General features: G+C 38.9%; 1 protein-coding gene across 1 annotated transcript in view; it reads left to right on the top strand.

Annotated features, from left to right (window-relative positions):
- Positions 1–27,377, top strand: part of Ctnna3 (catenin alpha 3) — a 1,484,299-nt gene that overhangs the window by 1,174,002 nt on the left and 282,920 nt on the right. The window contains exon 12 of the mRNA XM_052164514.1: positions 8,995–9,146. Coding sequence (XP_052020474.1) covers positions 8,995–9,146 — 152 coding nt within the window. The remainder of the gene's footprint in view (positions 1–8,994; positions 9,147–27,377) is intronic.

The following is a 27,377-nucleotide window of genomic DNA, read 5'->3' as shown; positions in this document are numbered from 1 at the left end:
TGCCCCCAAGTCCACCTTTCTTTCACAAAATCTACACTTGAAATTTCGGAAGTTTACCTCCCTTAACATTTCAATTGATTAGAAAGAATTTATTTAACATACACCTCCATTTGATGAATGGTTAAGAAGCATATATTTGTTAGCTCATTTGCTGTGTGTGTATGTGTGTATGTGTGTGTGTATGTGTATGAATGTATGTGTGTTGAGATATGGTGTGCTTGTGGTGTGTCTGTGTGATTATATATATTGTGTATATGAACATATGTGTGTTGAGATATGGTGTACTTGTGGTGTGTATGAGTGAGTGTGTAATGTGTGTGTGTGTGTGTGTGTGTATGTATGTAAATGTCAGAAGACAAATAGTGGCTGGGAATTATCTGCTTCTAATATGTGGGTTCCAGTGGTCTTGCAACTTAGCAGTAAGTACCATTTTCTACTGAGCCATCTTGCCAGAACTACATTTTCTTAAAACTCAGATAGATTACAAATTTAAGATAGATATATACACATGTATATGTATATATGTATATATGTATATATATATACACACATGTATATGTATATGTATAGATATAGATCAATATAGATCGATATAGATATAGATATTCCTAAATTGTCTTTAAGTAGTTAATTATAATATATTCACTTTTTATTTCCTTGAAAGTATTAAAAATGATAACTCCTGGCTAGATCTAAGCAACCACATTACTATGGTCTAGGTAAGGCACAGACACAGATGAGCTTTAAGGTAACAAAAGACAAACACGTTGCACACTAAGGAAAAGTTGAAATCCCATCTGTTCTTTCAGAATAGGAAGGGAGTTGAAGGGTACAGCTTTGCTATTCCAGAGATGCTGACAGATTGAAAGTGTCAATCTAGGCTTAATGTGTTGCCTGCATATTGACAGAAGAGTTTTGAGTGGGGAGTTGTGGGAAATTTTGTTCAACAGACAGTAACAGCTTTCAAGAACGCAGTGCCTAGAACTCTACTTAATGTACTTAAAGTGAACGAAGGACGCTGACAGAGGAAGGAGCCATTTGTTTATAATTGTGACTTGAGAGGGGGGATTTGTGTTCACATCTAGAACCTGAAGGAGTTAGGAAACAGCTAGACATGTTTTTACTGAGTTTCCACTTCTCTCCACACTCAAAATGAATGAATGAATGAATGAATGAATAACAAATAAATATTCACTCATTCAATATATTTGAATGCTTCTACAAATCTGCCTACATATGTTTTTATGTACCTCTGAAATGAACGTAAAGTAAACCACATGGAAATGCAAGCAGAATAGTAAGTGACATCCCCCTACTTTTGCTTGGCTCTTGTGTATTTTATTCATTCATTTCTTTAGCCACTCAACTCACTTAAATATGTATCTAGTACATGGTAGTGTAGGCAGCTAAGATATAAATAAGGAAAAGTTTCAAGAAGTCATTGAAAACTTAAAATGCCAGCAATGGCATGACTTACTTGGGAAAGCAACTTACCAAGCGGTGATTTTGTGTCAAAGCTTCTTTTTCATTAGAGTAAGAAGTCATTTTTTTAAGAAGATTGATTAGCCTAAGGAACGGGCATGATTTCTATAGGTCCTATGGGAGTAGGGCCATAGAATTTCTTCTTTTTTTTTTTCTTTTCTTTTTTTTATTCGATATAATTTATTTACATTTCAAACGATTTCCCCTTTTCTAGCCCCCCCACTCCCTGAAAGTCCCGTAAGCCCCCTTCTCTTCCCCTGTCCTCCCACCCACCCCTTCCCACTTCCCCGTTCTGGTTTTGCTGAATACTGTTTCACTGAGTCTTTCCAGAACCAGGGGCCACTCCTCCTTTCTTCTTGTACCTCATTTGATGTGTGGATTATGTTTTGGGTATTCCAGTTTTCTAGGTTAATATCCACTTAATAGTGAGTGCATACCATGATTCACCTTTTGAGTCTGGGTTACCTCACTTAGTATGATATTCTCTAGCTCCATCCATTTGCCTAAGAATTTCATGAATTCATTGTTTCTAATGGCTGAATAGTACTCCATTGTGTAGATATACCACATTTTTTGCATCCACTCTTCTGTTGAGGGATACCTGGGTTCTTTCCAGCATCTGGCAATTATAAATAGGGCTGCTATGAACATAGTAGAACATGTATCCTTATTACATGGTGGGGAGTCTTCTGGGTATATGCCCAGGAGTGGTATAGCAGGATCTTCTGGAAGTGAGGTGCCCAGTTTTCGGAGGAACCGCCAGACTGATTTCCAGAGTGGTTGTACCAATTTGCAACCCCACCAGCAGTGGAGGAGTGTTCCTCTTTCTCCACACCCTCTCCAACACCTGCTGTCTCCTGAATTTTTAATCTTAGCCATTCTGACTGGTGTAAGATGAAATCTTAGGGTTGTTTTGATTTGCATTTCCCTAATGACTAATGAAGTTGAACATTTTTTAAGATGCTTCTCCGCCATCCGAAGTTCTTCAGGTGTGAATTCTTTGTTTAACTCTGTACCCCATTTTTTAATAGGGTTGTTTGGTTTTCTGGAGTCTAACTTCTTGAGTTCTTTATATATATTGGATATTAGCCCTCTATCTGATGTAGGATTGGTGAAGATCTTTTCCCAATTTGTTGGTTGCCGATTTGTCCTCTTGATGGTGTCCTTTGCCTTACAGAAACTCTGTAACCTTATGAGGTCCCATTTGTCAATTCTTGCTCTTAGAGCATACGCTATTGGTGTTCTGTTCAGAAACTTTCTCCCTGTACCGATGTCCTCAAGGGTCTTCCCCAGTTTCTTTTCTATTAGCTTCAGAGTGTCTGGCTTTATGTGGAGGTCCTTGATCCATTTGGATTTGAGCTTAGTACGAGGAGACAAGGATGGATCAATTCGCATTCTTCTGCATGCTGACCTCCAGTTGAACCAGCACCATTTGTTGAAAAGGCTATCTTTTTTCCATTGGATGTTTTCAGCCTCTTTGTCGAGGATCAAGTGGCCATAGGTGTGTGGGTTCATTTCTGGATCTTCAATCCTGTTCCATTGATCCTCCTGCCTGTCACTGTACCAATACCATGCAGTTTTTAACACTATTGCTCTGTAGTATTGCTTGAGGTCAGGGATACTGATTCCCCCAGATTTTCTTTTGTTGCTGAGAATAGTTTTAGCTATCCTGGGCTTTTTGTTGTTCCAGATGAATTTGATAATTGCTCTTTCTAACTCTGTGAAGAATTGAGTTGGGATTTTGATGGGTATTGCATTGAATCTGTATAGTGCTTTAGGCAAAATGGCCATTTTAACTATATTGATTCTACCGATCCATGAGCATGGGAGGTTTTCCCATTTTTTGAGGTCTTCTTCCATTTCCTTCTTCAGAGTCTTGAAGTTCTTGTCATACAGATCTTTCATATGTTTGGTAAGAGTCACCCCAAGATACTTTATAATGTTTGTGGCTATTGTGAAGGGGGTCATTTCCCTAATTTCTTTCTCAGCCTGCTTATCCTTTGAGTATAGGAAGGCCACTGATTTGCTTGAGTTGATTTTATAACCTGCCACTTTGCTGAAGTTGTTTATCAGCTGTAGGAGCTCTCTAGTGGAGTTCTTTGGGTCACTTAGGTAGATGATCATGTCGTCTGCAAATAATGATAGTTTGACTTCTTCCTTTCCAATTTGTATCCCTTTGACCTCCTTATGTTGTCGAATTGCCCGAGCTAGTACCTCACATACAATATTGAAAAGATAAGGAGAAAGGGGGCAGCCTTGTCTGCTCCCTGATTTCAGTGGGATTGCTTCAAGTTTCTCTCCATTTAGTTTGATGCTGGCTACCGGTTTGCTGTATATTGCTTTTACTATGTTTAGGTATGGGCCTTGAATTCCTGTTCTCTCCAAGACTTTAAGCATGAAGGGATGCTGAATTTTGTCAAATGCTTTTTCAGCATCCAATGAAATCACCATGTGGTTTTGTTCTTTGAGTTTGTTTATGTAGTGGATTGTATTGATGGATTTCCGTATATTGAACCAACCCTGCATTCCCAGGATAAAGCCTACTTGATCATGGTGGATGATCGTTTTGATGTGTTCTTGGATTCGGTTGGCAAGAATTTTATTGAGTATTTTTGCATCGATGTTCATAAGGGAAATTGGTCTGAAGTTCTCTTTCTTTGTTGGATCTTTTTGTGGCTTTGGTATCAGCGTAATTGTGGCTTCGTAGAAGGAATTGGGTAGTGTTCCTTCTGTTTCTATTTTGTGGAATAGTTTGAAGAGTATTGGTGTTAACTCTTCTTTGAAGGTCTGGTAGAATTCTGCACTGAAGCCATCTGGTCCTGTGCTTTTTTTGGTTGGAAGACTTTCTATGACTCCTTCTATTTCTTTAGGCATTATGGGACTGTTTAGATGGTCTAGTTGGTCCTGATTTAATTTTGGTATTTGGTATCTGTCAAGGAAATTGTCCATTTCCTCCAGATTCTCCAGTTGTGTTGAGTACAGGCTCTTGTAGTAGGATCTGATGATTTTTTGGATTTCCTCAGTTTCCGTTGTTATATCTCCCTTTTCATTTCTAAGTTTGTTAATTTGGATACTTTCTCTGTGCCCTTTGGTCAGTCTGGCTAAGGGTTTATCTATCTTGTTGATTTTCTCAAAGAACCAGCTCCTGGTATTGTTGATTTTTTGTATGGTTCTCTTTGTTTCTACTTGATTGATTTCGGCCCTGAGTTTGATGATTTCCTGCCTTCTATTCCTCCTGGGTGAAATAGCTTCTTTTTGTTCCAGGGCTTTCAGGTGTGTCATTAAGCTGGTAATGTATGCTCTCTCCATTTTCTTTTTGGAGGCACTCAGGGCTATGAGTTTTCCTCATAGCACTGCTTTCATTGTGTCCCATAGATTTGGGTATGTTGTGTTTTCATTTTCATTGTGTTCTAAAAAGTCTTTAATTTCTTTCTTTATTTCTTCCTTGACCAAGGTATCATTGAGTAGAGTATTGTTCAGTTTCCACGTGAATGTGGGTTTTCTGTTGTTTCTGTTGCTATTGAAGACCACTTTTACTCCATAGTGATCAGATAGGAGGCATGGGATTAGTTCGATCTTCTTATATTTGTTGAGGTCTGTCTTGTGACCAATTATATGGTCGATTTTGGAGAAGGTACCATGATGTGCTGAGAAAAAGGTATATTCTTTTGTTTTAGGATAGAATGTTCTATATATATCTGTTAAATCTAATTGGTCCAAAGCTTCAATTAGTTTCATTGTGTCCCTGTTTAGTTTCTGTTTTCCTGATCGGTCCATTGAGGAAAGTGCAGTGTTGAAGTCACCCACAATTATTGTGTTAGGTGCAATGTGTGCTTTTAGTTTTAATAAAGTTTCTTTTACGAAAGAGGGTGCCCTTGCATTTGGGGCATAGATGTTCAGGATTGACAGTTCTTCTTTTTGTATTTTTCCTTTGACCAGCAAGAAGTGTCCCTCAGGGTCGCTTTTGATGACTTTGGGTTGAAAGTCAATTTTATCTGATATTAAAATGGCTACTCCAGCTTGTTTCCTGAGACCATTTGCTTGTAAAATTGTCTTCCAGCCTTTTACTCTAAGGTAGTGTTTGTCTTTGACCCTGAGGTGTGTTTCCTGTAAGCAGCAAAATGTAGGGTCCTGTTTACGTATCCATTCAGTTAGTCTGTGTCTTTTTACTGGGGCATTAAGTCCATTGATGTTAAGAGATATTAAGGAATAGTGATTGTTACTTCCTATCATTTTTGACGTTATTTTTTAAATTTGAATGCTTAACTTCTTTTGGGTTTGATGAAAGGTTACTATCTTGTTTCCCTCCTTGTATTGGTGTTGTCCTCCTATTATCCTTTTTAGGGCCGGGTTTGTGGATAGATATTGGGTAAACTTGGTTTTGTCATGAAATATCTTAGTTTCTCCATCTATGGTGATTGAGAGTTTTGCTGGATATGGTAGTTTTGGTTGGCATTTGTGTTCTCTTAGAGTCTGCATGAGATCTGCCCAGGACCTTCTAGCCTTCATAGTCTCAGGTGAAAAGTCTGCTGTGATTCTGATAGGTCTTCCTTTATATGTTACTTGGCCTTTTTCTCTTACTGCCTTTAGTATTCTTTCTTTGTTTAGAACATTTGGTGTTTTGATTATTATGTGACGGGAAGTATTTCTGTTCTGGTCCAGTCTGTTTGGAGTTCTGTAGGCTTCTTGTATATTCATGGGCATCTCTCTCTTTAGGTTAGGGAAGTTTTCTTCCATAATTTTATTGAAGATATTTGCTGGCCCTTTAAGTTGTAAATCTTCACTCTCATCTATGCCTATAATCCTTAGGTTTGGTCTTCTCATTGTGTCCTGGATTTCCTGGATATTTGGGGTTACAAGCTTTTTGCATTTTGCATTTTCTTTAACTGTTGAGTCCATGGTTTCTATGGAATCTTCAGCATCTGAGATTCTTTCTTCTATCTCTTGTATTCTGTTGTTGATATTTGCATCTCTGTCCCCTGATTTCTTCCCAAGGCTTTCTATCTCCAAAGTTGTCTCCCTTTGAGTTTTCTTAGTTGTTTCTACTTCTGATTTTAGATCCTGGATGGTTTTGCTTAGCTCCTTCACTTGCATGTTTGTGTTTTCCTGTAATTCTTTAAGAGATTTTTGTGTTTCGTCTTTCATGACCTCAGCCTGTTGACCAAAGTTCTCCTGTATTTCTTAAAGTGTTTTTTGCATTTCCTCCTTGTTGGCTTTTGTATTCTCCTGGATTTCTTTCAATGATTTTTGTGTTTCCCTTGCAAGGGCTTCTAACTTTTGATCCATTTTCTCCTGAATTTCTTTGTATGTCCTTCATGTGTTCCTGTACCAGCATCATGACCAGTGATTTTTAATCCAAATCTTGTTTTACTGGTGTGATGGGGTATCCAGGACATGTTGGTAGAGGAGAATTGGGTTCAGATGTTGCCATATTGCCTTGATTTCTGTTAGTGACGTTCCTGTGTTTGCCTTTTGCCATCTAGTTCTCACTGGTGTTAGTCTTGTCAGTGCTGGACTCACCCGTGCAAGCTGCCCCTTCCCAGTTGGCCTCTGGTGCACAGCTTACCTCCTTCACTGCTTGTAGACAGGGTGCTGCTGCCCAGGCTGTTCAGATCCCAAAGCAGGCACCCAAAGGCTCCCGCTGGGGCCCGCTGGATTCACTGGAGCACACTGACTTCTCCCAGCTGGCCGCCTGGAAGCCCAGCTAGCCACTTGCAGGACTTGGAGATGTGGTGCTGCCGCCCAGGCTGATCTCAGTCTGTCCGATCCCTGGAGTACGGAACCAAGATGGATGCACCTCTCCTGACTGGTGGGAGGCCGAGATCTGAAGTGGCTTCTGTGTAGGAAAGGCGCCTCGCAACTGCAGCTGCTTGCCGCCTGGCTGGTCAGCGAAGGTCAGTGGTCGTGGGCGCAGGGCCTAACTGGTCCCTGTGTCGCCTTGGTTCCACTGCTGATGGCCCTTCAGCTGGAACAGCCACTGCTGCACTGCCGCCGCCGCCGCCGCCGCCGCCGCCGCCGCCGCCGCCGCCGCTGCCGCTGGAAGTCTCTTCTCCTAGAATTTCTTCTTAAGAAAGAGATAATGATAGCTAGAATACTACCTCTAGCTACAATCTGACAATGGACTTAGGCTCTTATTAGATCATAAAGTATATTACACTTGAAATTTGAATAGAGATCATGAAGAGGTCAGAGAAAATACTTGGTTTATTATTCATTTACCTGTTTTCAGTGGATGACAGGGTAAATGGTAGAACACTAACAATGGTTTGATTATGACTAGTCCCATCCCAAGCTTTGTTGAAACCGAATCCTCATTATGAGATATTAAAAGAAAGATCCCAATGAAACCTTCAAGAGATTGATACTGTTCTCATAAACAGATGCATCCATTAATACATTCATTGATGGATTTGACTACTAGTGGATTACCGCAAGGGTGGGTTTGGCTAGGTCACTCTCACATTCCCTGTCTCTCAGTAAAATAATGTATGCTTTGCTCAAGATGCTACCAGTAAGAAGGTTTGCAGAGTCGAGAGGTATTAGGACCCTTTGGAGGAAGAGCCACAACTGATTTTGAGCTGTCTGATGTGACTGTTGAGGATCAAATCCTGGTCTACTGAAAAAAGAAATAGTTCTTGTTTCTAACTGTGAAACCATTTCTCTAGCCCTATTTAACTTACATTTAAAGTCATGCTTATTTTAATACCTTAACTTAAAAGGCAACAAGAGTAATCATCTATGGTTTGACCTAAGAAGTTTCTTCTTGTGCATAGTTGGTATTCTACTGTTTCTGAGCAAGTGTGCATGAGATGCTATCAAGCTATTTTATTATCCTGGAGAAAAATCTTACCCAAACTATATTCATAGCACTTTTATTATTCTTATGAGATAAAATTAGTATCAATAACTACATATTCTTCTGTTCAGTGACTCAGAAACTTTGTTACCGGTTTCAGTCTTTAACAGTATTGACTTACATGGGACTGCTTGTACAAACCATGTCATACAGGTGTAGCTCAGAAGAAAGTCTATGGGAGTTGTTTGTCTCCTTCTGTCTGTGGAGTCCAGATATCAAGAACATCCTGTCAGGATAGGTAGCAAGAAATTTCCCTGCTGAGCCAAGTTGCCATCCAGGTGTTCTCTTTCTTTAAATATCTGTATGGTCCTTATTCCAACTATTTTTCACATCAAGCCAATTTTTCAATTTCCCGAGCTTCATATTCACTGGCTTTAGAAATGAGAAGTGCCTTCAAGCTTGATCAAAAGAAGCATAACATAAAACAGAGACTATTTTATATTTCTATAACAATACTCTTCATTGCCTTTGATTGCTTTTATTTTCCAGAGGTCAAAACAACTCTGCCATAATGCTTGATTCTCTTTACCAAAAATATTTTTTTTAAAAAAATCTAGCGATGAGGTATTCATTTAAAATACAATTCTGCATTTCCGGGAAGCTGTGGGAATTGGGTCATACAAAGGATATAATCTCTTTATTCCTTATTTTCCTAGTGATCCCAGAGTTCGTGACACAAGTGAATGTTGCCCTGGGAGCCTTAAGCAAGAACTCGCTGACTGCGCTTGATGATGATCGGTTTGTGGACATTTCAAAGAAGATCTATGACACAATCCACGACATCAGGTGTTCCGTGATGATGATCCGGGTGAGCCCACTTTCCTTGTTCTTGACTTATTCCAGAGTTCCTCACCATGTGGAGGTGCCTGGAGAGAGGCCAAGAAATGTTTGATTTCTGTGGTCCAACATCAGTTTGGAAATATGTCCGGACTTCAAAAATTCCAGTGTTTCTCCAAAGCTAGATCTAGCATTGTTTGACTTATATATCTGGTGATAACTCATGCAAAGAGAGCACATTAACCCATAGCATATGGAGATATGAGAAAACTCATTTTATACAGGTGTCTCATAGCATGATCAAGAGCCAAAAAAAAAAAAAAAAAAAAACCCTCAGAAATAACATGCTTGCTTTTCCTGACAAGCAAGGATATATCTCTCTGCTTAAACAAGGTATTTCTGTGGCCAACTCTCTCCCCCCTTCCTAGACCATAGACTCACGCAACATTCTGCAAGAAATCTGACTTCTAAAGCTGCTAGGAACAACACGCCCTTTAAACTTTCCAATCTGGGATTGCTTTATTTGAGAGAGAAAAAAAAAAAAAGAAAAAGATCTTTTCCAAAGGTGTGACTACATTAATGGTTGTGGATACAATGTTTATGCAGAGTCCAAAATGGTTTGCTTTAACTTGGATGTTAACCTATATTTTTGATATTATTAAGTGAGTTAATTTTTAAAATGCTTATATAAGGAGAGGACGAAAGAGAATCTTTTCTTATGACAGTTAACTAGAGGTGGTAAGAGAGTGGTATGAAATTCTTTTCTCCCTAGTGTTGGAACAGGATGCCTTAGAGAGTGCGGCCAGGGTGTTAAGGAAATCTCTGCAGGGTTATTATGAATCAGTATGGGTGCTGATCCTACTGCTGAATTCCCGATGCTCTGTAGAATACAGCTCAGAATTATTTCACCTGAGGTGAACAAAATCTGGAGATTTACCCAGCTGTTCATCTTTGATTAACTGCTGCACTAAGGGCTATTTACCTGGGCCCCCTGCTCAAAGCCAATGAAGCAGCTCACATCAAACAAAGGAATACTGGGCAGGGCTGTGGATGTGTACAGAAAGGAGAATTCAGTAGAACATATGAGAAAAGTATGTAGGCATGAATATAGTTCACAGGAATTAGCTGCTGCCAAGCACAGAAGAATATATGATATGAATATATGAATAGCTTACGGAAAGTATCTGTGTGAGACCCAACCGTCATAGCGTATTCTGAGCAGTCTACACAATGGAGATATCTCTGAGCCTTGTAAAGAGTCAGAAGACATTCTGAGGCCTATCAGAACAAGATAAAGGTTAAAGGTGTGAAGAGCGTACTAGACCTAGAACTTCGGACTTGCTGAAAGTAAACACAGCAATGAGTTTCACAGAGAGAGCCTCCAGATATACACAGAGTTCCCAATTACAATGGTTCGTCTTATGAAATTGTGCCTTTACAGCATTATGGTAGAAAGGATACGTCTCATCTTGAAATCTGGCCTTTTCCTCAACTAACAGTGTGTGCAGTATGACATTCTCATGTAGTATCAGGTATTCACCATGTCTGTTGATCACTCTTCAGGATGGCAAGAAGCTGAATATTGCTACAGGGTGCCTACTCTTTGAGGTTCAGTAGCTCAGATGAGTTCCATGCAGTTCTTAATCTGCAATATCTTCAGCTTAATGGTGATTTTCCTGGGATTCCTCAAAGTTGAGGAACACCTGTATGGATGGGGGAGTCTACAAAGATTTGGTTGTGTGATTAGATGTCTGATGCTATAATACTACTGTGTCCAAAGAGATCATTCCAAAAGTGCGAGTTCCCTTGAAGCAGGATTTTTCTTCACCTTACCTATTTACAATTGAGTAAGGTATGAAGGATATATGGGTCCTGGATGCAAAAGATATATTGTACAACAATATACAAACTTCACAAAATGATCCAATACAACAAATAGTTCAACCATGTCTGTAAGGATGTTTGGTAAAAAACATTTACTAACATGTAAAATCTGGAATAGAGGAGCCACATTTATTTGAAGTTTGTCTAGGGATGAAAAAAAATAAACCTTATAACCCCTTTTAGTAGATGTTCCAGTATTTATTTATTTTTTCTTATTTTCCACTTTGCTAACATATAGCAAATCAAATTACTTTGCTGTTATTTCTACATGTTCTTCCCATACAGAGGTCCTGTCTGGGGCAGGAGAATAATTTGTCATAATCATAGTTTACAATGAAGTAATTTCTATAACCATTTCTTTTTTTCATGGTGAATATTTCTATTTCTGTTAACATGTTCTTGTTTGATTTTCTTTTGCTTTTTTTTTTAATATTTTTATTTTCTATATTCTTTGTTTACATTCCAAATGATTTCCCCTTTCCCAGATCACCCCTCCACATATGTCCCATAAACCTTCTTCTCTCCATCCCTTCTCCAATCTCTCCCTCCTTTTTCTCTGTCCTTATATTCCCTTCCACTGCTAGATCGATCCTTTCCAGGATCAGGACCTTCTCCATACTTCCTCATGGGAGTAACTTTTCATTCCTTTGGGAGCTACTGGGAGGAAAGGGTTGCACTTCTAGGTAATGGTTCGTCCCTGAGGCTAGTCAGGCCAGGAATTCAACAGAATTCAGCAGAAGGCAGAAGAAGGTACAGAGGCCACAGATAAGTTCTGCTTACTACCTTGTCCCTATGATTGTTCTGCCTGCTTCCAGAGACTATTGCAAATGTATTCTAATTAAACACCCTCTTAAGTCAAATAAAGTGGAGTTATTATTTTAGGCAATTTATACTGCTGTTTTACTTTCATTGGCTTACTTTCCCCAATTTCAGACTCAAGGACCAGTGGACTAAGGACAACTCTTACTATTACTCTTTGGCCTAAATTCACATTCAATTAGACTTTAGTTTTCTAAATGCCCACATAGGCAATTTGTCTGGTGACTTTCCAAGTTGATTCTTTCCCACAACAACTTATCCCCAGCCAGAAGTATGAAATGTTGAGTAATATTTCCTTCAGGTAAATTATTAATAAAATCTGCCCAAATATTGACCGCTTTCTCCAAGAATCCAGTCATCTCCCCTTAGTCCCTTTATTTCTTCCTCTGCAAGTCAATTGTTTAAAAACAGTTTAATAATAAAATTGCCATTTCCTCCAAGTTCTCTCATTCTTGAGATTTCTGTTAAGCCTTCAGGCTCCTAAGCTCCAGCCTCTCCAACTCCTTTTTCTTTTCTTTTAATTTTTTTTAATTAATCATTTTGTTTACATTTCAAATATTATTCACATTCCTGGTATCTCATCCACAAACGCCCAACACCTCCTCTTCTTTGCCTCTAAGAGGGTCCTCCCTCACCCACCCACCCACCCGCCCACTCCCACCTCATCCCCCTACCATTCACCTTCTCTGGGGCATCAAGCCTTCATAAAAACAAATGCCTCTCCTCCCACTGACACCAGATAAGGCAGTCCTCTGCTATATACCTGTTCTCTTTGCCAACTCCTCTTTCTCACCTCCCCTTTCCTAAGAACCTCCATTCTCCTGGATGTTCCCATTTTTCACCTTTTCTTCTGCAGATCAAACTACTTCTCTTTATTTATTTCCTAACTTCATATTCTTCCTCTGGTGCTGTGGTAATAGGTTACCTTGGTTACTATGACTGACACTACATAAGGATGTTATTCTCCTAGTCCAGGGACCTTCTGACCCGTTTGATCAACAGGTAGAGCAAAGCTGTAGCGTATTCTTTAGTTAGCCTATATTTTATATCATAGCTTTAGAGGCTGAGCCAATGTTAAAACCCACGTTTTATTCCTTCAGTTATTTTATGTTTAGTTTATATGGCCACCTTTCAAAGAGTCCTGCTATTGCAAATGAGATATTATAAAAAAAGAATGAAAGTAAGCTGGAAAATGCCTTCAATTGGGGTTAGTGTATAAACATATACTCGTGTAATAATGTTGGATCGCAGATGTCCAGTTAGGTCTGCAGTTTGATGCACACTGTCATCCCTGGGCCTTTAGGTAGTTCTTGAATGCTATGTTACTTCTACCCACTGTGCTCTTTCCTGTAGTGCCGGCACTAATGACACCAGTTCCCTGTCAACCCCAGGGAACATGTTCTTTTACACCACAGGGGTAACTGCCATCAAATGTGAGCTTCCTCAGGCTTTGTAGCTCCTTTGTTGACTGTAGAGCATCCATTCCCCTCACCATTTGGGATTTATTAAGCACAGTGAGAATGAACACCTTTTTATTTTTTGCCACTGAACAGATGTCCTGAAGTCGCTTAACTCACCCAGTTCTTCACTCCAAGGGCTTCTGGCCAGGGATTCCCAGTTGAAACATTGCCCCTTTGGGAGATGTCACGACTGCTTTACTGTTTCAGGATTGGTTTATAAAGAAACCAGTTAGCAGGGAACCTCCTAAGGGAACTCAGTAAAGGGCATGTTTTAAAAAGTAACTCTAACTTTATATGTAAATTTAAGCCAAACCTTGGTAGGAAGAGCTCTGTAGTAGGTCTCTTGCTGTTATCTTTAAAAACAAAGAAAGTAACATAAGGGAACCCAAAAGCCCTCCGCTGGCATTGGTCAGCTATAACAGAGAGAGGCCTGCTGCTCTGATCACACTTAATGGCCCTCCTTGGGCATGGTTGAAGTGATTTCTGAATAAGGGAGTCGTCATCGTCGTGACTAGGGTAAGAATATCCACTGAGAAATATGTTGGTTAGGATACAGACGTAGAGCCAACAGGTGACTGCAGCTCATGTGGGGAGAAAGATGTTCATTCTGAAGTTTATCAGGGAAATGATTTCTCTCCAAACAGTAAAAGCCATAGAGGATTAGCAGGAGAGCCCTTTGGTGCAGAAGGGCTTTGATGTTGACAGTGTTCTGCACTCGGAGCTGTCTATCAGCATCGGAAATAGACTCAACTTTGTTGAATCTGAGGAGCCAAGTGTCTTTCTTTTAAACATGTGTTCAGAACAGATGTCCATGTAGAGTGAAGAAGAACACGAAGAAAGACAATTAATTTGGGGTGTGTGTACTTATATGTGTGTTCATGTATGTGTTTGTATATGTGTATTACGTGTGTGTGTGTGTGTGTGTGTTTGGTGTGTATGTGTGTATGTACTGGGCTGTGTCCTTCTTTGCTGCTGGGGTACCTGGAGTGGCCCCTGCAAGTCCCAAAACTCAGTAATGTCTATAACTGGAATCCTCAGTCCCTGTTTTCCCTGATGGGAAAAGCAGAGCCTGGGATGATTGCAGTGGTTAACACCCAGTTTCCTGTGTATCCAGATGCTACTGGCATGCTGCTGGGAGTTGTGAACTGGGGTCCCCAGTCTATACTTCCATGACCCAGGAAGGAAGGGGACAGGGGAGTCGAGTGAGAGCCAAGAATGTGTGATACTTTATAACAAAGGCCTCTCCCCCTCCTTCCCTATCCTTGATGAAGAGACAGTTCTTGCTTGTTTAAAATGCCTTATGTGAATGCATATACCTTATTCAGGGTAAACCAAGAATTGAATACATTTTGCAGGAAGGAATGCCCAGGAAGGAAAGCTCATTGGTTGAATGCTTGGGGCCTATCTAGATACCTCATTAGCATGGAGAATTCCAGGTTTTTATGCAAAGTGACTGATTCCTGTGGTCTTCTCAGTGGAATGTCATGGTTACATGTTTTAGAGCAGGTGGTGTTAGATAGGGAATTGGTTCTACTACCACCATTCTCAATTCTGCGAATGAGCTCACTCAGCCTTACCAGTTCTGCTGTCTGGTAGCACGGTCCACTTGCCCCAGATGTATTTGTGTGTATACATATGTATGTGTATATTATATATGTGTATGTATATATGCTATATATGAATGTATACATGTATGTGTGTTTGTGTGTATGTTTGTGTATGTCTGTATAAGTATGTATGTATCTATAAGTATGCACACATACAGAGACCAATGTTCAACTTCATTTCTCTTTTTATATTTCCTATTACCTATAAGAGTCAAGGTATCTCGCTAATCTGGAAATTACTCAGATCCACTGCCTAACCTTCAAGCCACTTAAATCAGCCTTTCTCCGCACCAGTAATGGGGTAATAGGTGTGCTCTGCTCAGCCTGAACATTTGTGTGGGTTGTGGGATTTAAACTCAGGTCCTGTGCTTGCTTGTATGGTAGGGGCATCTCTCACTGAGCCATCTCCTTAGCTCTCTTTAAGGACTGTTTTTTATTTGGATGGGTAAATTTTTGTCTAATATTAAATGAAGTAGGGTTTTGTTCTTTGTCTTAAGAACTCTCCAGAGGTGCTCACCTCCTATTACAGATAAGAGATTCGTCTGCATAACTACATTCTAGGATGAACTCTAGTAGAGCTGAAAAAGCTTCCTAATGAAGAAACTGGAGAAGAAATTTACAGGTGATGGCTTATACCAAGTAGGGTATAGAATGGATAAGTATGCGTGTGTGGGAGGGGTGAGATAGAGAATTTCGTGTTTTAGTTTCTGTAAAAACCAGTGCTAGAATTTGAGAAAAAGGAAAATTCTATATTGTGATGGCTTAAAACCTAAGAGAGTTTCTGGTGCTTCATGCAGGCCACAGGCTGATGCAGTCACAGGAGGGGACTTGGAGTCATTAGGCACTGGCTTCAGGTTTTCATGTACCACAGGAGAAGAAAATAACTCTTATGTTTTCACACCACAGGAGTCTTTAGGCTACACTGACTTCACCTCCTTCATAGCACATAAACCCAAGAAGCACTCTTCTGGACAATTGGTTGAAGAACACTTCTTCTAATCTATTCCCTGCTCCCTAAGGGCAGAGACATTGGTCAGCTCTCCATTCCTTCAATTTGCCAGAGTGCTTACCTGCCTGGCCTGTTGCTTCTAACAGTTCCCTGTAGCTATGACTCAGGAAGGGGTCATCTGGTCCTTTACCGTCATTACCTTACCTGGTATCTTACAAAGGTCTCATATAGAACCATCAACAAAATTAACGTCGGCCATGTCAGGCCCTCTCTCTCACTCAAGTTGATACTTGTAGAGTGTTTGCCACACCATTTTACATATTTAACTATCTACCTATCATATTTCTACCTCTACAAGTTATGTGATATTAAAAGGATTTTTTTAAATCATATTTAAAAGTAGAAATCAAGTTTTACAATTAAGTAGTTGATTCAGATTTTAAATTTTGTACTACAATGACATGTTAAAACTAAACAGCAGGGAATTTGGGGCCAAGCATATGGTAATGCTACTTGGATATATTTTATGTTATAAAGATATTGAGATATCAAAAACTAACCTGAGAAATGTTTTCCCAAAGAATTAGAATGTATCATTTCTTTGAGGTAAGCTATGTTTCTTTTCCATCCCATGGTCATTAACATGAGCATGAACATGTAATGTGCCTTTGCTAGTGCTCTTTATTATTAGTGCTCTTGGGATAACTGAGAAGTTGAATCTATGGAGATGTTTGTTTTGACTTTTGAAAAGTATACCATTTTTGCATGTATGCATCATATTTTTAACATTGTTACTCCCTTTATCCCTCCTAACTGCTCTTATATCCAACCTTTACTGGATTCCTTCCCATGGATATCACATCTATGTTTTAACCCACTGAGTCTTATTTATGCTATTCATACATTTGTGAGTATGGGCTTGTCCATTGGAGCATGGTAGACTTACCAGAGGTCTCATGCTTGTAAGAACTTGATACTCCATCCACTAAAGCCATCAGTTATTGAGAGTTCAGCTCTCAGATCTCATCAGAGACATTTTTCTGAGAAACAGATTTCAGTTAACTAAGAAATACCAACTGGATAAAGTTTAGAGAGTAAGTATTGGGTGTTCTTTTAAACAAAATCTCCATCATTTGATTTTACCGTTGAACTCTCCAGAGTCAAATGTTAGGGTGAAAGTCTGCTAGCTCAAGGAGGCAGAGAGAGTACTCAGCTGACCTTCCTCCTCAACTGATATCCCCAAAGGGCGTTCTCCTTCTCAATGCTGTCTCAAAAAGCCTTCAAACTGACTATCCCACCTTTGTATTTCCTGTGTATCTATCTGTCCGTTGACTTCCTCTTACTCTCTATGGTTTTTTCCTATGGTCACTCTCTGTCAATTGCTTGCTTGCTTCACCTCTTGACCAATGGTTGACTGTATTTATTCTTGTTAACAATAAACAAAAAAACTCTTGGATTAAAGGTGTGTGCTAGGGCTGAACCACACCACAATGAGAAATAAGTTTTTCCAGTAAATAACAAAATCTCAAGGTTCACAGTCTGATCAAATATCATGTAACAATTTGGGTTTCTTTTTAAGGATGACAGTTTGGGAAGCCCTACCAAGAATTGTTTTTCTATAATTATTATTTTTAAAATTTTGTTTGTGTGTATATATGTACCCCTATGCAGAGGCATGAGTTTCATGTGTAAAGGCAAAGGTGTTTGCTTGCCAAAATATATTCATGAGTATTGAGGGCAGGTTTGGATATTGAATCTCCTCTTTTGTCTAGGGAAGGTGCTACCACACCTGGCTTGATCTGGATTTGAGGGATTTTATACAACTCAGCTCTTCATGCTTCCCTCAATAAGCATTTTCCCATTGAATAACTCCCCAGATCACAAGAAGACTCTTCATTGTGAACAGCTGATATTGGGTTGGAGAGAGAGAGAAAAGGAGAGAGAGAGAGAGAGGGAGAGAGAGAGAGGGAAAGAGAGAGGGAGAGAGAGAGAGGGAGGGAGGGAGGGAGGGAGAGAGAGAGAGAGAGAGAGAGAGAGAGAGAGAGAGAGAGAGAGAGAGATCTTTTAGGATAGAGCTTGGAGCTTGACAAAGTACAGGTTATTAACATTCTTCCCTCCGTTATCAGTTCTTTGGTGTGATAAGCTCTGAAAAGTCCCAAAATAATCTACAAATTTTGTGATTAAAATGGATTTTATACTGTCTAACATTGCATTATTTCAGAGTGAAATCAGAAATTTAATTAAAGTTGTAAACCAAAAAATATACCATAGCAAAAATAACCTCCAACCTTAAAAATGGCTGTAAAATACATTTAACTACTCCACAGTGGTCTGTTTACTAAAACACATAAAAGTAAAAATAAAGTCAGGGAGCTTTGCATGTGTTCTGTTGTCACTAAGTTAACAGCTTGAGAATAAAATCAGCATATCTGTTTTTCAAAAGTTTATATGGACATTAATTTATAGTGGTATACAATCCATCATAATATTTGAATAATAAAGTTCTTTGAGCACAGGAGAAGAGAAATATGCTGATTAGATGAACAACCAAGAGTCCTTTCCAATATATTTACAGTTTAAATTCAATGAAGATAGGAATTTTAATCAAATACTAATCATACTGTTTATGCCTCACTAAACATATTGATCAAGCTTAATTTGTGGGGATTAATCTTCCTTAGTATAAAGGAACCACTCCAGAACGGTCTTTAGAAGAGTGATGGAGATAACAATGCTAATAATGATGATAATAACAGAAAACACTAAGGCTTGCATTTGGAATGATGTTTCTGTACTTGCAATGAGCTGAAACCAAGAACGTGCCAAAAGCATCTCTAAGGGCCTCACTGTCTCTGAGGAGGCATAGGAAATCATCCTGGCAGTCATGCATGCACACCATCGGAGCAGCCAATGTGAAGGAAAAGAGAAGCTGTCTCCCCAGCTTCAAAGGCTCATGGAGCCTGTTCCAGAGAATCACATGTCCCTGATTACAGAAGATTTGAATGTTACAGTGATAGAAGAATTTGCTAGTCAAAATGCCAGTCGGAGATGTAAATGCAAAGAGATAGTAGCTCACCAATTAATACACAGTAATCAATTTTCTCCTTCCGAGGTTGTTTCTGTATTACGTCAGATACTTCAGATTTTACCTGCTAAAGAATCACATCAATCGCAGAAGGCTGAAGATTGTTATTATGGTATTAGTACAATCACAAGATTTCAAGTCTGGTCTCATATATATTCCATAGGGGCTATGGAGTCTCGACTCTCTCCTTTAAATACACTGTGACATCATGATAGGTTATCAAAGTAGGGGTGACTGACTTTTCTTACTTGATACACTTTAGCAGACCTTCTGGCTCTTACCTTCCCTCTCTCTCTTTTCTGTCTCCTGTCTTTTTATTGTACCTCGTGGTGTCTTAAAAAAGAAATGTCCTACAAAGGCTCACATATGTGAACTCTCAATCCTGTTGTTAGTGCTGATTGGGAAACTTAAAAATCTTAAGGGGGTGGAGTCTTGAAAGAAGAAGCCTGTCACTGGGAGTAGGCTTGGAGAGGTTATTTTACCATTCCTTTCCAGTTAGCCATCTCTGTTCTCTTTCTTTGTGATGTGTTATCTTAGCGCCTTGCTCCAGCTTTCTGTTGCCTACTGCCTGGCGTTGTGGATTCTCTTCTAGGCCCTCTAAACCCATAAGCCAAAATAAACTTGTTCTTCAATAAGCTGTTTCTGATCCTGGCCCCTTGCTTTTTATTGTTCTTTCAATAATTAAATAGCCCCTTTAACAATATTTAAATAAATTCCTATTGGATACCTATTGTGTGCCAATAAATGATTTAGACAAAAAAAAATGTAGTTATATCATGAGAGATGAGAGAGACAAGTACTTCCTCTTCAAAGATACACAGGGAAGAAAACATTGTTAAGGCTTCAATATGAAATATCCTCTACAAATACTTTGCCGTTGAAGCCCCTCCCCTTTTTAATAGGTGAAAGCTTTTCCACCAGTGAAATAAGACTTCAGAAATCAGACTTTCTGCAAGTGAGTGAACTGTGATGGCTTTGCGTCTGGCGATGGATTAGTCCATCAGCATAGGTTGTCAAGAGGTAGAAGTGTGGAAGGTTGAGCAAGGTTGGAGGTAGCAGATCACAGGAGGTGTATCTATGAGTGTTCCAATAAACAAAAGTTGTCACAAAGTCACTAAAAATATCAGAAGGTCTCCAATCTAAGGCAGGAATCTTTCTAGTATGTAGCCTATTGCTTCCAGGACAGATTTAATAAAGTGATGTGTTCCTGGTCTGTAGGGCTGTGGATTCTCAAATGGGGAGCTTCTGCTTAGATGTGTGGTACATTGTGTCAGGGTATCCTTGACACTGGCTAGAAAGGGCACACAATTCTTCCATCTATACACTGAGAGAGAATACCCAACTGGGGTTCGAAGTAATAAATGCCCACAGATCATACAAAGATGAAGGTTCAGGATACAGAGTAGGGTTGACACAAAATTTTCTTAACTGTTTGGTTGTCAGATGGAGAGATTGGGGTTTTTCTATGTTTCCTCGGGAAGTATTCTTTTGGACACTCTGTGTTGTCGCGACATGATAGAGGGAAGTGAGGATGTTACCTCAACACTCTTGCAGTGGCTGGAAGGCACAGACTAGAAAGTGAAGTCCTTATTTCTGTAGTCATAAGTCATGATCACAAAGTTTATAAGGGTTTCTGCTAAGATCTGGTTCTTAATGACTTTCACTGTATCTTGAATTTCCTCAGTAGTCTTGTTTAACTTTCTTTTGTCTTGAACCCTTCTGCCCTTTCTTAGGAAGGGCTCTCGCTTCTTGTGCCCTTATGAATGTTTGCTGAAAATCATTAGTCTTTGCTTGTGTGCTTTCTGAAATAATTGTCTTTAAACACAGCCTACAGCTATTGATTTCTTCAGAAACATTTGTCTTGCTCCACAATGTTCTTACAAATGCTGCCCTTACTCTCTCATGTTTACCTTAGAGATGGGGGGGGGGGCAGCTCCCAGAGCTTTCCATAATGAAAAGACTTAGGATCATCTGTGTTTCCTCTCTTAAGTCTGTGTGTTTATTATCATAATTAGTTTTTTTAATCATAGAAGCAATCAATTACTTTTTTAGAGGTAAGTACAATTTCCTGCATAGGTCAGAGATTAAAAAGAGATGTATCCATTGGCTATTCAAGGCATTTCCTGTGTTTTCTTTTTTCCCAGTGCATATTCCTTGACCTCTCTCTCCCTCCCTACATCCCTCCTCTCTCTCACCCTCCCTCTCTCTGTGCCTCCCTCCCTCCCTCCCTCCCTCCCTCCCTCCTTGCCTTCCTTCTCATTAGTAACTCTATACCCAGTTTATGATGAATTCAAAGTGCTTTGTTAAAATGTAAAAATAAATATTGCCCAATTAATGGGCAAACATTAAAAATTATCCTTTATTATATAAAGAGTACATCTTTACAAAGAGAAAAATATAGGGAGAGCTATGGTAAAAATTAAGTCCAACTACCCTCACCCCCTCATCTCAACTTTTTCTAGCATTACTCGCTGTTTGATTCATTGTTTGACATGATTAATGTCATTTTCTCCATCAGTGCCCATGCATAACATAGCTTGGATATGTGTGTCTTTTTTTTCAGATGTTTGAAAAAAAGCTAGCATTCCATGTTGATCCAAAACATGATTTCTTATTTTTCTGATTTTTGCCATAAGTTATAGGTGGCGTCACTTGCTTCAAAGTCAGCATGAACTTGTTCCTACTCTTAGTAAGGATGCTTATTCCTGAAAGTTTTCTTCTGGGGGGTGGTGGGTGGGGGTGAAAGAAACAAGTTGAAGGGAGCTGGAGAGAGACATTGCTGCAAGATGGAAGCACATTTTCATGTTGAGCTTCTGTTTAAATATCTGGAAAGCCAACACAAAACTCTTAATGGACAACTGTGTTGATGAGGTCCAGCCATAAGCCCCAGAAGTACAACTAAGTTAGGTGAACCATCAACTGTCTCAAGACCGTTAGGGGAGTCTATAAAGCTAGAGTGAGTTTATGAAGCTAACTAATATCAAAGTCAGAATTATAGTTCAGATCTCCCGATTCAATGAAAACAAACAAACAAAAATGTCAAGCAAAACATACTACATAATTGCAGTCATAACTAAAGGCATTGTATCAAATACGAGATTCACAACACCAAATGTATTTGAAATTGGTGGGTAAGAATGAAATGCATCAGAAGCAGGAAGATGGCTCAGTGGGTAAAGGTATTTGCCACACAAGCCTAATGACCTGAGTTTAGTCCCCGAAACCCCAAGTGAAGGTATGAGCCCAAAAGATGGCTCTCTGACCACCACATCTTCATAGTGTTGTGGCTTTAGAATCCGCTGGGAAAGACAAAAAAATTTTTCAATTCAAATTCAGATTAAACAAATTTATTCTTTTCGCTAACAGAAGGACAGGCAGCCTTAGAGCCAGATAGCATGCAGTATGAAAGAGAGGGAAAAGAAGAGTTTATAAATGTGAATATCAAAGGTGTACATTACAATTATGTATAGAATCCACAGCTGGGCAAGAAAATTGTGTTGTAATAAGAAGACCACTTCATCCCAGTCCCATAGCAATAAGGGAAGTTTACAAAAGCAAAAAGCATGAATACCATTACCTTATTTTTATCTCACCTGCAGGCCATTAGGATCTCACAGGTAAAGTTCAATGACCCTTTATGGATGCCTGATACCTTGTTAAATGTCTTTAGCCATCACCGGGGATGTCGATATAAATTATTATACAGGTCTAAGCACTCTGTGGATAGAGATGCTGAATCCTGGGATAGAGCAGGCAGTGATACAGTGTCGTTAAGGCTGGCTGTCATGTGCCCAAGCAGCGGTATGTGTACACACATACCCTACACATTCTATTATTTATTATGAAAATAATTAAACACATCAATACAAGAACTAGGGAAAGAACAAGTGACCAATTAGCATAAAAGGAGACAGGAGAATCAAGTGACATCACTTCACTGTATTGGACTTCAGAAACAAAGTAGAGAAAAGGCCATTCTCTAAAAAAATAAATTCCTAATAGAACTTTGAGAAATCAATCAGAGGTAAAGTTCTGCCCCTGAGCCACACTGGTAAGGAATCTAGCCTGAGGGAAGGAAGTTTTGTTGCTGATCAGTAGCTGGTAAGACGTTACACCCTTCCTCTCATTTCACCCCTAAAGCAGCCCTTCAGGCAGGGAGGCAGCAAACCATTCTGCTGAATGGAAAGAAGACACCTAACTTAACATTGTCTTCGCCAGGCGACTCTGAAAGATGATGACTGGCAGGGCTATACACAAGCATTTCTGTGTACAAGCACCCCTGTCTTATCTCCAAAGTCTGTATTTCCTACACTGTGCAGTCCTTGAGCAGTTCAAGAGCTCTAGGTTTGACGTGGGCTACCTGGATATGAAGGTGTGGGGGCATTCTTTAGAGTATTTCTGGACTATCCTTAGAAAAATGTAAATAGGATTAAATTCAGTTGTAGAGAAGATTAAGTCATAGAAATGTGGTTTGTTACATACTATTAAATATTATACTTATTTTAAAAATGGTTTCCAAATATAAATAAGTATCCTGTCATTACATAATACCTCTGCCTTTATTTATAAATCAGCTTAGTGAATGAAAAAGATTTGTATGGATAAAGATAGGTATTAATACCAATGAAGAACAGCTAAGAGAACATACTTAGGCATAGGAATGTAGTACTGATAGTGTGCTTGCTTAAAATGATCCAAGTCTTGTGTTTGATCCCCCAGTACAGAAGAAAAAAAATAAAAACTGTTATAATTTCGCTGAATAGCCCTGTATTGACTTTGGGGGTCACATGGTGTAGAAATAGACTCTAATGCAGACCATTTTTATTTTCTGACAATCCTTATAATATTTTACATATATGGAGATACCTTAAGGTCGGATGGTTATCATCTGGCGGTTAGTTTGGATTGATATTACTCTTTGAAAAGTGATGGTATTGGAAGTTGGATGATGCCTAGTATCTCTATGACCTCCTGCTCAAGTTTAAAGCCTGAGTGCAACCTCTAGCACTCACATACACAGCCAAATATGTGGGGGGAACTTGTAATCTTAACGTAAGGGATATGAAGACAGGAGGAACCCTGGCATTCACTGCCAAGCTATTCTGGACTGATTAGGGACTTTCAGGCAATGAACTAACCCTGTCTCAAAAAATCAACCACAGTCATGCATATACACATACCTGCACATGTGTGTATCCCTACATACATGAACTTGTATACACAAAGTAAAAGAAAAATACAATTCATTTAAAGTTAAAGGTATAATTTGAAAAGGTAGAGTTTTAAAAATCAATATGTGACAGTTTCAGACAAGCAAAATATTGAGTTCTTAATAAGTAGAACAGAGACTTGAGTGATGCTGGATCCCTCTCTCCTACAGAAAGCGAGGAAGTATCTTCATCTGTTTCAGGAGATAGGAGAGCAGAGTAGGCATGAAAGACTAGCCCAACTTAGGGCATGCTGGGAAAGAAAGCATCCAAATCTCCCCTAGGAACCACCAGGATGCATCTCTTTAGGGGCCAATGCCAAGAAAGCAATAGAGACATTCTAGTTCTAATAGTTAATTCTTTATTTTCAATTTTTCATCAAAAACTATCAATATTTTTGGAATATTATTGGCAGATTCCATGAATTTTACACTAATGCATTGTTAGAAAAATTCATCATTTTAGATGTTAACTTACCCTCCCTTAACATATAAAATACAATTTTAATTTACTTTTCAACGACAAAGTTTTAGCAACTAGCAAAATGACTCTAAAATTCAATCCTAAGAGAGTGAATTCATCAGCATGTAAGGAAAATTACAGGAGTAAAGTTTCAGAGAGTAATTGTCAAATATCAGCATTTTATATCAGCAGTATAACTTACTATATCTGCATATAGTACTTACCAAAGACTTATTGGTAAGAAACCAGAAATGCACCCCCCACAATCTTACTTCTAGATCCTTTGTTTGAAACTGTAGGCATTGCTTTCTTTTTAATTTACTTTTGAGGGTTTTTGAGAAAGGATTTTCTGGGTTTAGTCCCTTGTGGTGTGAGTCTGCAAATCTATCCACAGCCTATTAAATCAGGGATGCACAGTGCAGAGTTTTGTGTGCTTAGTGCTTTTGTGTTGAATACAGGTAAAACCATAGATTAATTTTTCTCACCACTATAACAAAATGCTTGACCAAAAAGAACTCAAGGCAGGAAGGGTGCATTTTGTCTCAAAGTTCAAGTCCAACAGGATGGGAAGTCATAGTAACAGAAGGTGGGGGTAACTGTCACATTAGTCTGAAGTCAGGAAACAGAGAGATCAACCAACAACTTTCTATTTGTATTCAGGATAGCAACCGAGCCAGACCACGTAAGGGTGGTGCCTGCATTCAGGGTAGCTCTTCCCACCATAAATTATTTTTAGAAACCCTTTCACAGATGCTTGTTTCCATGGTGATTTGAAATTAAATCTCATCGCCAGTCAAGATTAACTATCACATCATGATTGTACAATAAGTCTTCTAAATTTCTATAGAATCAAAATGGTTGGGAGTTCAAAACTTGCCTGACTTCTATTTGAAATTACTCCTTAACTATTCCCATGTATTTGAAATTTTCCAGGAATAGTCTTTTTTTTTTTTAAAGAAATTATTTCACAAATCTCTTTTGTTCAATGGTTAATTTTGGCGAGTGAAAATATTTACTTTTTTTTCTTATTCTGATTGGGACTGCTGTTTTCATTATGACTTGTTTCTGTTGCTCTTTATATATGACTGTTCAGTAAAGCATCCCACTAAGTCTTGTTTTGTTCTGATTTAGGTCCTTTCTGTGCTTGCTCATAACCAGGCTGTTCTTTTCAGATCCATGTTACATAACACTCTTGTACCATCAAATTCAGGAAATCTAATCATTCTCTTAGTATAATAATTTGAAGGAATTTCCTATTATATTCCTGTGAGGTCTTAATTCTATGCTCTAAGATAGGTCATAAGTTCCTGTGAATGACTGTTACAAGATTTAGTTCATTTGTCTTTCAATCTATAACTTTAAAATAATTAAATAGACCATGTTTAGAAATTTTTGTGTGTGTGTGTTTTCATTTTGTTGTCTTCAGACTGTTAGATTCAAGTGTAGTTGTTGGAAACAAATAACATTGCGTTCCTGCAATGCTCTATCACAGCCGGGGAGCCAGCTGTCACACAGCTGGCTGGGACCTCATTGACGCCATTGGTTTTTACACGCTCCTGTTTCTGCATGTAGTTGTTCTTTATTTTAGGAAGACATGGAAGTTAGGATTCTGCTGGTGACTTAACTGAATTAGTGTGAGTGTGGAGAGCTTCTCTTTTTGCTTCATCTCTCATTTTTCTTGTAAGGGAATCCATGGGTTAATTCCCACAATGCATCCCTGTTATCTTTGAAATTCTTATCCTGCTATTTCTTCACAGTGTTTACATTTTACTGACGCCGGTAATTAATTTTGCTTCTTATAATCATAGAAATAACAGTTGCCCGTCACTGTTATTCATGCCTTTTCATATTTCTCATCAAGTGTTGACTTTTTTTGCCTCCACCCCAATCTACTGTTTTGTTCTTGATGTCTGTCTTCTTTATTATAAGAATAGTTCTCATCCTTGGCTTGATGGTTATAACCAGCATTCCAGCATTCCTTCCTTTTCAGACTTCGCAGTATGTGAAAATACTTTGTTTTGAATTTCCTCTCAATCTCTATGTGTAAAACCTTATTTTCTAACAGAGAGCATCTGCTGTTTTAATTTTGTGTGGCAGTGCATCTGGTCAGGCAGTAGGCTATCCATTTGCTTCATTCAGGCTTCTGAAGGTATTGTGAAGATGATTGCTTGCCTTGCCAAACCTGCGTACACTCAAAAGGGACAAAATGGAAACACGTATGGCTGATGTGTTCAGGTTAAAATTGCCGCATTCTAGAAACAAGACAGTCAACTGTGATCATTGTGAATGAGCCACTTGTATAAGTTAGACATTATGTTTTTTTTTTTACTTGATTTGGTGTGTGAGGCCAGTGCTCTTGCTATTGAGCTATACTCCAGCCTTTCTCCATTTTGATATTTTATTATGATTATTAATTTTTATAGACTTTTATGTTTATTTATTCTTATTACATCTAGATATTAATCTGAATCGCTATTGAGAATGCACATGCCGCTGTGTGCATGTAGCAGTCAGAAGACAACTTGTGGAAGTTGGTTGTCTTCCTCCACCATGTGAGGCCATTGGATCAAGCCCGGATTGCCCCATCTGGTGACACTCCCCATAACCCACTCAGCCATTTCACTGTCCCCAGTAGATTTCTACTTTTGCAACCAGAAATCTCTCAAATATAAAATGTTAGAGAGTAATTATTAAAACCCAGACTCTACAACTGCAGAGCGATGAATGCAAAAATATGCAAATGAAAAAAATAATACAAAAACCATAGAAACAAAACTTATACCTTACAG

This window comes from Apodemus sylvaticus, chromosome 19 (genome assembly GCF_947179515.1).
Source record: "Apodemus sylvaticus chromosome 19, mApoSyl1.1, whole genome shotgun sequence".
Classification (NCBI taxonomy): Eukaryota; Metazoa; Chordata; class Mammalia; order Rodentia; family Muridae; genus Apodemus; species Apodemus sylvaticus.
Note: the sequence above shows the minus strand (reverse complement) of the source record. Positions and strands in the feature narration are given on the sequence as shown.